This window comes from Daktulosphaira vitifoliae, unplaced genomic scaffold (assembly GCF_025091365.1).
Source record: "Daktulosphaira vitifoliae isolate Bord-2020 unplaced genomic scaffold, ASM2509136v1 Scaffold_2, whole genome shotgun sequence".
NCBI lineage: Eukaryota > Metazoa > Arthropoda > Insecta > Hemiptera > Phylloxeridae > Daktulosphaira > Daktulosphaira vitifoliae.
The window spans coordinates 28,432,322-28,444,868 of record NW_026099573.1 but is presented as its reverse complement, the minus strand read 5'-3'; the positions used below and the strand labels follow the sequence as shown (position 1 = coordinate 28,444,868).

The window sequence follows — 12,547 nt, the reverse complement described above, 5'->3', positions numbered from 1 at the left end:
ATATAATAAATTGCACTTTTTACATTTTACGATTTTTGACTTAGTTGACTATTAGGAACACTTTTAAGAACCAGGTCCCTGGGACAAATTTTTTTAAATAAAGTACATTAAAAAATCTTTATTATAATATTTCTTTAAATAGCAGGACTCTTCCAGAATATTGACACAAATTGATTGAAATTAAAATTAATGTGCCAAATAAATATTTTAAAACCTATACTTAGGTTAGTAGTAAGATTTTCAAAAAACTACAAAAAAGAAAAACAAGTACAATGTGGTCGTGACATAGTTGATACAAGTATAGATGATACCTATCAGTGATTAACATAAAAACACCCTTCAATACATACTTAATTTTTTTTCTTGAAATTGTGCATTTTCAAGTCATATAACTCATAGAAAAATATCATCAGAATATTTTTTTTTCAACATAAATTACTCAATAAGGATTAAATTTATGTAGATTTAAAAATATTTTATACAAAATTTTAATAAAGTAATTTTTTTGTAAAAATTGCAAATATTTAAAATTAGACGGGTGATTTTTTATAGTAGAACAATTGTCAGACGAAATAATTGTTTTTAATATTATATTGTAATTTGGGAACTTAAATTTTATACGGATAAAAATTTTTCAGATAATCCAACACATTTTTTAAAATTTAGCCAAGTAAACTCTATAAGCATGGTCACTTTTAATCCTTTTCATATTAAGGTTTTCCATTGAATTTTTTATAACAAAATATACATAAATAAAGATTTTTGTTTCTAGATTATATACTAGAGTCAAATTTTTATAGAGTATACTCTATAAAAATTTCATTATAATAAGTGTTTTAAAAAAGTTAAACTATGCAGAAAACAGTTCTAGTAAATCTCATTTTTCACAGTGCCGTGATTGTGAAATGTTTTTTAAATTTCTAAAATTAAAGGGAATTTTTCTAGGTCAGACACTTATAAATTCTATTAAATTAATGTCGTGTTCTGTTGACACGAAGATCAATAAAATCAGTCTAGTGAGAGCTGAGATTTTTTACGGACAGACACAAAAAACTAACCTTTTCAGCTTTGCATAAAAGTAAAAAAATTAGTCGTTTTTAATTTATCTACTTTTTATTTTGTACAAATCAATTTAAAATAAAAAAAATTATATCAATTTCAATATTTATTAAACATTTTGAATTTTACGCAAATTCAAAATAAACGATTTCTTAATATGAGACTTGTTTGCAAAAAATTAATTACTGTTAATCATTAAAATAATTATTTGTTATATTTTTATATTGGCCAAAGAGAATTAATTTATTATTTTAGTAATATGCCCATTTTATTTGTTTTATCGTGATAATTATCTCATTACCAACACATATTTAAATAAACGAATTAAAATAACGTTTTAAAACTTTTTTAGTGTCAATAAAAAATGTATAATATGCAAAGGTCAATTTTACCAGTAAGTATTTAACTAGATAGTTTAAAAATATCTACTTAATTAATCAAAAAATAAAAATAATACCTAGAATTATATTTTTGTTTTCTTATAGTTACATATGTTTCTCAATAATTGAGAAAAAAATACATTGTAATGCATTATAAAAAATAACGCATGTATGATAAATTATTTATCAGCTATGAAGTATTTTTTATGTTTATCTATTATAACTTATTAGGTGTCAGCCATTTTTCAAATTGCTACATATATAATTTAATAAAGTATATTATTTATACGACAATGATCTAATTAATGGCTAGACGATAAAAAATTTTAAACTAGTATTTTAAAAGTTATTGACAATTTAATGTAATGATTGAAACAAGACGCAGGTGATGTTAATTTTATCACTAGTCATTTCTTGACACCCCTCCTGCTATAAAAGTATTATTAAATTCTGAAATTTTTATCGACTAATCATTTGCTTAATTAGGTCGTTATTTAATAAAAAATCTAAGTATGTTTCCATTTAAAAATAACTGAGATGCGACCTTTATAAGACAAAAGAGATGAACTTAAAAAATTATCATAATTGATAAATTGAGAAAAAAAGAGTTACTAAAAGAAACCTAAATAAATTCTCAATTTTTTTTTTTCATTTATTAAGTAGTTCACGATAAAAGAATCACTGGTCATATGGAGTAAAAATTAATGGCCCTTATTTTATAACATCTAATTTCTTTTTAGAATATACAAAAAATTATTCGTACTGGACTAAGATTTAAATCGGGTTGCAGCAAACCATGTTGCCCAGTTTTTGTATCACAAGAATGTCCAAGCATTAAGGAATTACCATGTACTAAACTTACGCCTCCAATACCATACTGTTACATTCCACAAAAAACGAACTTAGGAGATAATTGTGTTGAAAAAGTATGTCGACCGTGCTGCCTTCCAATCGAAACGCCAGTAACAAATGATCGGGCTTCTGAACCTAATCTATCACGATGTATACAATTATGCCCTTATCCTTCATACCCAGAAACTACTAATTATTACCACAACAAACCAAAAAGATGCCGCGCTGGTAAAGTATGTATACCAGAACCCGAACCAAAATGCTATGGAACTAAATTCAGTATGCCTCATCAACACCCATTAGCCAGACGATATTTCTACAACAAAGAATCCAAAGATAAAACAAGACAAAATATTTGTCACAAAAAACCAGACCCATGCGATAAATATTAAATGAAAATATGAAAAATGTTTTAAAATTTACTATAGACAGTATTATAAATTAAACAAACTTCAGAATACTACTAAAGATTTTTGTTGATTTTTAATAATGGATTCAAAAATTGAACAATTTTCCAAATTTCATATTGTTGTAATGATGTTTGTTCTTTTTTTTGAAAAACCATTACTATGTAAATTATCAGAATAAACATTTATAAATTTACAAATGCACAATAATATTTCATCACCAATTAAAGAACTCATTCCATTGATAGGTGTTTTTTTCCGACTATACTCATCTGGTTCATTAGCGTAGTTTGTATGGAGCTGTGGGGGATTCAGTCCTCATAAAAACATTTGTATCCCAACAAAATAATTGGATTTTTTGGAAATTGAGGGAAAGAGGATTGTGGTAGAAAATTCTCTTATCGGGTCTATTATCCAAAATTATGAAATAGGAGTATAACTCATAGATAAATTGTTCAAGCTACGCCAATAAACTGGTTTGACTTTTATGCAATTAAATAATATGTTTGATAATTTTATAGCTAAACTACACAATCAACCAAATATTTCAGTCAAAATTCTTATATAAACTATTATAAAAACAAAACGTAGCTTGAGTTAAATTATATTGTTTGATTTACGTAATATCTTTAGTACATCTATTTCTATTAATGCGAAAACTTAATCAATATTCCAATCATTTAAACATGTGTAATATACTTAATAGATACTTAACATTTAATACATATTAATTAAACAATATTCTTACTGCGGTAATTTCAACAAATATGGCAATTATATTTATTAATTATATATTGTAACAACGGGCAGTGTAAACATCTAAAAATATCATCATAATAATTAACAATTTATTAGTCATTCATGACTTAAAACATATACAGGGTGACTCACAAATCACTGTTGTAACACATGGGTTTCCAACCATTATTTAATAGTGAAATAATTTTTCTTTATAAAAAAATTAAAATATTAAAAATAATTAATTATTATAAACCTAAAAAAATAAAATAATTAGGAAAAATCCCAAAAATTATAATTGATTATTTAATTAAATATCTCATGAAATGTATTTTTGTTAAGTTATTTCAAACAAAAACAATCGTTAAAAACAAAATCTGAACAAACAACCTAAATATTTGATTGAATTGAGTTCCAATCAACTTTTATAAAAGTAAAAAAAAGATCCATAAACGAGATGAAAATCGATTTTTTATTAATTAAATAAATTCATATAGAAATTCCGTCTATATCAAATTTTATTGATAATTGTATACAATGACTGTAAAAATTTCATGTATCTAATAACTGATAAACAACCAAATAATCATAAAGAACAAAATTTGTTTATAATAATCGCATAACAGAATTATAGTTATTTAAAAATATCAATAACAAAAAACATTAAAACATGTTTAATATGCGCCACATTGTGAATCACTCTGTTTATTACGTTGGTAGATAATTCCATTAGCTCAATAAATACTTAATTTTCAGTAATGCGTACGTGCATGTAGTATTATTATTATTTAAAACAATAAGACGATAATAATGATGATGATGATGATGATGATGATGATGATAATAATGATGATAATGATAACGATGAACACAAACTACACTTAAATAGCACTACACATAACACATGTGTAGCACTGTAATGACAGCGTGGTACAATAATTTTTTGGTAACGAAATTTGCATGGATACTATATTTATTATTACGATGTGGTAACAAAGGGGTACATTTGGTATACTCGGTAACGAGCGATGGCGATTTTGGGTATGGAAACCTGGAGTACTGAACGAACCCGCACCTTCAAATCTTCACTTCTTCGTCGTCTTGATATTCAAGTTCAGGTATTTGTCGGTAACGGCTCTCCTCAGGTCCGTCGTTTTCACCGATACTACAGTCTTCGCTATTTTCGTCACCATGATTGTTGTTTCCGCTATTATTGCTATATCCAGGATGCTCGGAAACGGCATAGTAACCGCCGTCGTATATGACACCCAACTCACGAAATCCCCCACGACCTCTGACGGTAGCCCTTATAGTCCAATTGTAACAACAAGTATCCCTGTCGTCATTGCATTCGTCTTGGTCGCCGGGCTCCACTTCCCGTTCCACAGACCTAACGTCCGGGATCTTAGACCGAAGGCGTTCTAAAATCAAACCGACATCCTTCACCGTTAGGCGAGGTGGTACTGTAATATCTCCGTGTGATGTGGTACACGGTCGATCTACGAGCAACAGGTACTTTTCCGCCATGTTGGTGGTTCGAGCTGATGTACCGTCTTCCAAAACAGTAATGTCGTCGGTAGTGGTTTCTTCGGAGCTACTGTCTTGTCCGGTAGGATTCTCACCATCATTGTCCTGTGTTGAAGGTAGGATGGGTGGTGGAAGTGGACCTTCTGGCATGTCCGAAAATCGCACATGTCCTTTTTTTGGCGAAAGACGCCTAGTCAACTGCTGTTGTTGAGGTTGTTGCTGTTGCTGGTGTGGATGTCGCATTGGTTGTTGTGGATTGGGATGTAATGAATGATGATCATTACGGTGCATCATATTAGTATGGGAATGTTGTCGATCGTGATGTTGAGGAGAATGTTGATACTGGTACGTGGGTTCTTGGACGGGCGAAGTGGCCGTTACGGCTATTGGGCGTCCCTCTTCGTGCAGCGCACAGCAATGAAAGTCACATGGTTCCTCAGGGGTATCGAGATGCACAGACGTCATAGTGACGTGCTTTGAAGGTGACAATCCCAGTCTAGGAGGTGAAATACCAGCGGACCTTGGAAGTGGTGGTGATAGACCGGAAGTAGATGTAGAAACATTTGTGTGATACCAGTCGGTAGAAGTGCTTTGATGGTGACCTATAACGTATACAGAAATGTTATAAAGATTTCTATCAGTTTATTGGTATTAGTATTATTTGTATAAGACAAAATGGAAAACCGGAAATGATACAAACAAGATAAGTACACAGGAAGAGAGCGACACTATAATACATATTGCGCAAACGCCGACACTATAGCAATCGATTACCGCGGTATAGCAGGGCGGCAGCGTAATAGGCGACCCCAACGGAAAACACAATATACATAACGTTACACCGTATGAGGGTTGACCTAGTGGTGACCGTTTTGTCGCAGTCATAACAGCCAGTTAGCTTTTAGAATAAAACAACTCGCTTCAGCCTTTGTCCTCTTAAAAATAATAAAAACAATCTGTACCTTTTTTGAATTGCCACGAGAAATACTTCATATTTACATTTATCTTTTGTTTTCAATCATAACAAACATTTAAAAAACTGTTTCAAACGAAAAATTACTTGTACGACAAGAAAAATTAATTTTTTTAAAACTATATTTTTAATTTAGACGATTTGTACTGAACATTTTTAACAATAAATCATCTTAATTATAGATGTTAAAATAAGACTAAGTCATTCTTTCCTTGACCTTTCTTTATTTTGGTTGGCCATTAAGCCTTATTTCGCTAAAAGAAAAAATTAAAAATTAATTTAGTCGCTCTAATTTTCAAAAGTACACTAATTTTAAAATTAATTACACCAATAGCAATAAAATAAGACGAATGTTTCAAATGATTAATAATTACTCGAATACTTAATAAGTCTAATTAATTTTCGGGTAATAACATAAAACAGCATAATCTTTAGGCATTTTTTTATAAAAAATAAAATAAAATAAATCTATAAATTATATCTCTTAGAGGATGACAATTTTACTTTGAATCAAAATAGAATTTTTTTCTAGATCTCTAACTTATCTGAATAAGTTTTATTATAAACTAACAGAAAAGATACTGCAGAGTTAATAAGCATTATATTACCACTTTGGTAATTTGTTTAATTACCAGTTTTTCTCGACTGATGCTGATGGTCCCCTTGTTTAAAAGACGACTGTGGTGATTGCTGCATCAGTGATGCTGACATCCGCCGTTTCTGCTCGATCATCTGTTGCCTTTGATGTTGATCTTCTTGAAACGATGACTGCTTTTCACTAGAACGTGAATCGCTTCGAAATCGTTGATTGCACTCCCTCTGATCAGCCACTATCGATCGTTCTTCATCTTGATCATCGCCATTTGTCCTTCCAATACTGTCACAACCACGATCCACAGCCGTCGGCTTATCCCAATGTAGCACCACTGTAACCCTACCCTTTCGATCGTCTGCCGCAATTGTCCATGCCCCGGGAGCTGTTAAATGATCATGACACCATCGCCGTAATAATGCTCCCACCGTATCACATACAATCTTTGGAATAGCTGTAACTAAAACAATTGAATAAAATATTCCTTTAATGTAAAGTTTATTCAGTTACCACCATAAAATTAATGGATAAAAAGAAAAATTTTTAAATCGGAATTCACTATAAATTACTTTTTATGATCAACAGACGTTTTTGTGAGTATATACTTTGATGAGAAACTGAGATGGTTTTCTTTTATAAATATATATTTAATTGATATATTGATAAATTAATTTTTTAATTTTTACATGAATTATAAGGAATTATACATTTTTAACTGTCTATCTGAAATATTAGGCAGTAGTGGTGGTCAGTCAAATAGTAAGGGATTAATATTGAGCAGAATTAATATGAAAGAATAATTAATTTAATTTAGAATATTACATATTAAGTCGTGATTATTATTTATACGTAGGTAAATTCAACGAGGTGCTCTATTCTTTAATAAATTAAATATTTGAAATAGGAAAAAAAACATTTGTGCATATCTAATAGTTCTTAATAATGTCTTGATATAGCAATACAAATAAAAAAGCTCTGTGGTATGAGGGCATATTTTATGGCGATATTTATCTTCAAGGTTTCCTATAGCAAAATTATTTGGCCGCTGCCGTTCTTAAGTTTATAATATTTGTTTTATAATAAAAACTTTTATGTAAATATTTTCTTTATATAATTATATTTTATACAAAAAATAATTTTATTTTATATTATCTAAATAGCTTCTAATGCCTTACACAATAATGTAAAACATTTAATTATTTAACACAATCTTTTTTATTGGTTTGAGAAACTATGATCTTTTGAAATACAACTAATCAATATTATTTTATTTTTATTGCAAAATCGTATGATATTATAGAACAAACTATGTATTAATTTTCCTTTTTTTTTGTTTGCTCTCAGTATTTTATAAATAAAAATACTTACTAGGTGGTGGTACCGGCCCAGGAAGCCAAAATTCATCGTCTTTGAGCAGCAGAACGACACTATGATCCGGCAATCCTTCAAGATACTCGTCATCTTCAACATGAGTACCATCCGTTTCAAGTACCAGCCGAACTGGGGTAGCATCTGCTACGTTCAGTTTCCGCTTTCCTAAGTAAACAAGTCAAAATACTTCTAAAATATAACTTATGTAAAGTTAGTGATTAAAGGTTCGTTTTATAAGAGAAACATTTAATTTGGTAAATTATGAATCGAATTATGATAATGCTACATAACAAATTAATTTACATAATACCTTAAGTATTATCATATTTTATTTAAATTGAATATACTGATACTTAAAAATGTTTTTAATTAATTGTTATTGTTATGACTTTAGCAACTAACACAGTTTCAAGTTGAGTGAATATCTAATATATTTATTGAAAAACATTTCTTTAAGTTGATATAAACCTTTTCATATTAGACTTTCAAATAAGAACAAGAAAAAATGATTAAAAATTTAATATAAAAAAAATAAAATTAAAATTTATAAATTATATTATAAAATTTAACAAATAAAAATATAATTAATTAAATTTTAATGAGTTCAAACTACAATTTTCATTTTTTCAAACCGGTAAGTCAAAGTAAAAAACTCATCAGTAATTCTTAGTCATTCCAAAAATGTAATTAAAACCAGAATTTTTTTTTCCAAGTTTTAAAAATAATTTTGAGTTATTAAATAAAAGTGTAAAAATCCAGAAAGTTTGTTGATTAACCAAACTTTCTACTTTTCTATTTACTTCAATTAAATTTTGAATACACAACAAAAAAACAGTAAGTCCATTAAGTCCTTACTGAAACCCTAAAAAAGTCGAATGGTTATTTAAGGTGTATACACATAAATAAATTTATCACTATTAATACAAATACTTGCTAAAACCGACACCTTTACCTTTAATTTTTTTAAAACTATTAGTCAGGTACATCTTAAAAGAGTTATTAATTTTAATTTAATTGTTTATTATTATCATTAAATAAATTTAAGTATACTAAGCGGCATAATATCCTTTTAACTATTCAAACTGAAAATATTTTTAAGTAAAGCTTATTCAACGGAATTAATAAAGAAATAAAAGTAGTCAGATATATTAAACACTTTTTTAGTTAAAATTATATATTGAATGCTGAAATATTATTTTTTGAATTTGATTTATAAGATAATTTTATGCTTTACTGTCTACTTAGTTATACCACCCAAATTACAAGTGATTATGAGTTAGTTCATAAAGCAAGAACTATAAGCATCTTTTGTGTTTGGTTACCAAAATAATAAAAAACACGGTTAAAATATTATGTTATTTCTGCTTTCAAACATATTAGCATCAACACAACTAATACTAAAATAAATCTAAAAATACTAAATATATTGTTAAGATTAACTTAGCAATTATTCTTTTTATAAGACAGTTTATCGTAATTTTTATGACCGTGTTCGGTTTTCAAACCGTTCAAGTTACGAGGAGTAACAAAAAAAATTGAAAAATTGTGAAAAAACTTTACTTTTCCCGAGTTTGTGCACTATATATTGTGTAGATAAATTGTAAGTAAATATTGCGCACACCATGTTTATAAAAGGACATCCTAAGCTTTAGTAATTTATTATGGTTTCATAAATTATATGTTAGTATCACGGGCGAAGGTAAATATTATTTATTAATTGTGGAGGGGGGTATATAATCGTCATGTTATAAAATAAATACACATCGTCAATAATGTTTACAATCATAATAATAAGTACTGTAAACGTACTTCAGGAACGTATTTACAAAAGGAATGTACGAGTTGCGTAAACACTCTCCCCTAAAATTCATACGACTATCAAATTTTGGACCGATAATGATACTTGAACAAGGAAGAAAAAATAGTTAATCAAAAACGCATACTATAAAATTATTGAACAATTTTCTTCAGCCCATAAAAATGTCTAAACATCTAGGCGTCTGTTTTACTTGTCTTAAAAAATGTGGGTGACTTACCTCGAACAACCAGGTCGGTGACGGTAGCGGAGCCAGGTGCCAACACCAGACTCTTACGGGTCGCGCGCGCGCCGTCCCACACTTTAAACGGCCTAGGTCGCTTTGACCTTGTTCTCCTAGATTGCCGATCATCGCCGCCATCGCCATTCTGTAAAATAGAAATAATATTTAATATAAAAAAAATATATATATATATATTATATATCTAACATTTCCTAAAAGAAAGAGGATTTCATGACTCTAACTGAAGAAAAAATATGAGATGTACTGGTATAAGTAAATAGCATTGAATTTTCTAAGAAAATCAAATTCTATAAGCCATTGAAATAATTTTTAAGAAAATCACCACACCGTTGTAATTTTAAAACGTGACGATCAAAACTAAAAGATAATTTTTAGAGATCTTTTAAAACTGTTAACGTTTACGTCATGAACTTACTGTTATCAGTCGATCACAAAAGAGCTGCATAATATGCAAAACCCGAGTTGGGTTGGATTGAAAACTTCAAGTAGTCAATTGAAATACTACTTTGATATACATTGATAAATTAATACTGGAATAACTGTATATTTTATTGACACAGCATTTTGATAAAATCTATCAGAAGTTTCTTTAAGCTGTTGAATTTTTTCTTAGATCATATTTATTGATACATTTAAGTAAATAACTTTGGCCAAAATTATTAATTTTAGTTTTCATCTTAACCCTTTCAGAATGTGTTATTTTTAAGCTATGATGAAATTTTCAAGTTCTCTAAACATAATTAATAAACGATGATAGTTAATATTTAGCCCGACACATACTTAAGGCAGAACTTGAAAAATTCATTTTCTTTTGAGTAGACACTTTTGAATATGGTTGTGATTAAAATCGTAAAAATTGTTCATAATACTTAAAAGAAGTAGTGCGCTCGACACAGTTGCTTCACAAACAACTTTTTATTATACCTTCCATAATAAATTTCTTAATGCTCTACTGATTAAAATAACCAATAAAAATGATTTTATTCGCAGTTTACGGATAAAACTAATTGACGAACACTTATTATCGATATTAAAACTTTATTGTTAATTAATTGTAAACATATATATGTATGCATTTCTCGAGAATTGTTATACTTTCTATCTACAAAATATAATGTAATCTACTGACTTGAAGTACATTATGTTTTTGAAACTATTATTTCAAAAAATGTTTATAAAAAACCATTTTGAAATAAACGATTTTCAGAGCTTGAGCTATAGAATAAGTTTAGAATTGAAAAATTACTTCCGAGAAATTTCAAAGTCAATTCAAGCGTTTGTTTGTATACTAAGTGATAATGTGTTGTTGTGGATCTCAGCGGGGGTTTTAAATACGAAGAAAAAGCTATGCGAACCGAATTCTATGAGTGTAAGTGGGTCAAGGGGGTAGTGAGACTATTATCACCACCCGAATAGTTGAGACGGAAAACGATGTGGTGGACCGGAACGGTGCAATGTAGGTCAATCACTATGCTGGGATGACACGGGAAGAAATGAAACACTGCAGTTTAATCATAAAAAGTTGATTTAAATACACAAACCTTATACTAATAGGTTGTACGCAAGTTAGCAAAGAGGGAGTTAAGAGTTTGAGCCAAGGTCACCACCCCACAGAAGTTACAGTTTTTTTTTAAGGTGGCCGCTACCGTGGCTGGCTATGTGAAGTAATTGTAAGATCTCGGGAAACGGGAAAGGTGTTTAATGACATAAGACAAGTATTGACGTTGACATCACTTTTGTCTAAGTAAATGAAGCTGTGCACAATAGAACCCCTTCAGCCATAAGTTGCGTGTGTCGTTCTGTATATGTAATACCGACACGCGCGTATGTGTTTTCATGGATATATAAGTATAATACGTCCAATGTACACATGTAACATTTGTGATATTATTGTCTTACACTGATTATTTGGTGTTAATTAATGTTTTGTTTTGGTATTTGATATTAAATGATTTTTCAAATCAATTTATTTGCGTTCGCAGTTGATATGCATTCATATACATAAAGTCTACAATGAGTTCACTTTTAAACATCGCTCTTCAAAAACCAACGGAACACAGAGCTTTTGGGCACAATTTCTATTCCATTAAGTTTTTTATGACATAAGTGTACACGAATAGATCATTGTTGGTGTCCTTGACCCGTCCGGGCCACACTCGAACAACTTACCGGTGTCGGTGGTGATATCGAAGGCGTTGGCGGCAACGGTTTCGGCGGCGGCGACATCATCGCCGCAGCCGCTGCCGCATTGTAGTTGGCCAAGACGCGTCCATGGCTCGACGGCGGTCCACAGCTGACGAGACCGCCGGCAGCGCGCGCGCGACCAGCAGCCCCGTTAGAGTGCTGGTAATAGTCACATTACGTTGGTCAGTCGCGGCTACGGCGAAATTCACAACGTCGGTGACAACCCAACCGAACGATACCAAAACGGCTGAGAACAAAACACGGATCAGAGTATAACCGCGATGGCAATGGTGACGGCGGCGGCTGTGACGATGGCGACGGACGTCACGAGCGAGACGAGCAGGCCGCGTTATGTGCTGCTCCTGACTGTCCGGCGGCGTCGAATGCGGCTTTCTACCGTCGAT

The 12,547-nt window shown here is 30.3% G+C and overlaps 1 protein-coding gene across 2 annotated transcripts; it reads right to left on the bottom strand.

Annotated features, from left to right (window-relative positions):
• Positions 1-3,273: 3,273 nt before the first annotated feature.
• On the bottom strand, positions 3,274-12,534 carry LOC126898399 (uncharacterized). Of its 2 annotated transcripts, none has more exons than XM_050672394.1 (5): positions 12,129-12,534; positions 9,936-10,083; positions 7,897-8,064; positions 6,569-6,988; positions 3,274-5,565 (listed from the first exon to the last, which is right to left on the bottom strand). In XM_050672394.1, exons 1-5 carry the CDS (start codon positions 12,186-12,188, stop codon positions 4,514-4,516), a joined length of 1,848 nt encoding a protein of 615 aa, XP_050528351.1. In that variant the 5' UTR covers positions 12,189-12,534; the 3' UTR covers positions 3,274-4,513. The 2 variants fall into 2 exon arrangements, with proteins under 2 accessions (XP_050528351.1, XP_050528352.1); XM_050672395.1 differs by lacking the exon at positions 12,129-12,534 and adding an exon at positions 10,375-10,945.
• Between the last annotated feature and the right edge of the window lie 13 nt (positions 12,535-12,547).

What these genes read in the sequence shown, in the direction of transcription:
- LOC126898399 (XM_050672394.1), bottom strand. Translation starts at nt 12,188, where the DNA reads ATGATGTCGCCGCCGCCGAAACCGTTGCCGCCAACGCCTTCGATATCA. An exon ending in CACCGACCTGGTTGTTCGAG is followed by an intron (nt 8,065 to 9,935) that starts GTAAGTCACCCA and finishes TTGTTTACTTAG; the next exon opens with GAAAGCGGAAACTGAACGTA. An exon ending in GCATCAGTCGAGAAAAACTG is followed by an intron (nt 5,566 to 6,568) that starts GTAATTAAACAA and finishes TATACGTTATAG; the next exon opens with GTCACCATCAAAGCACTTCT.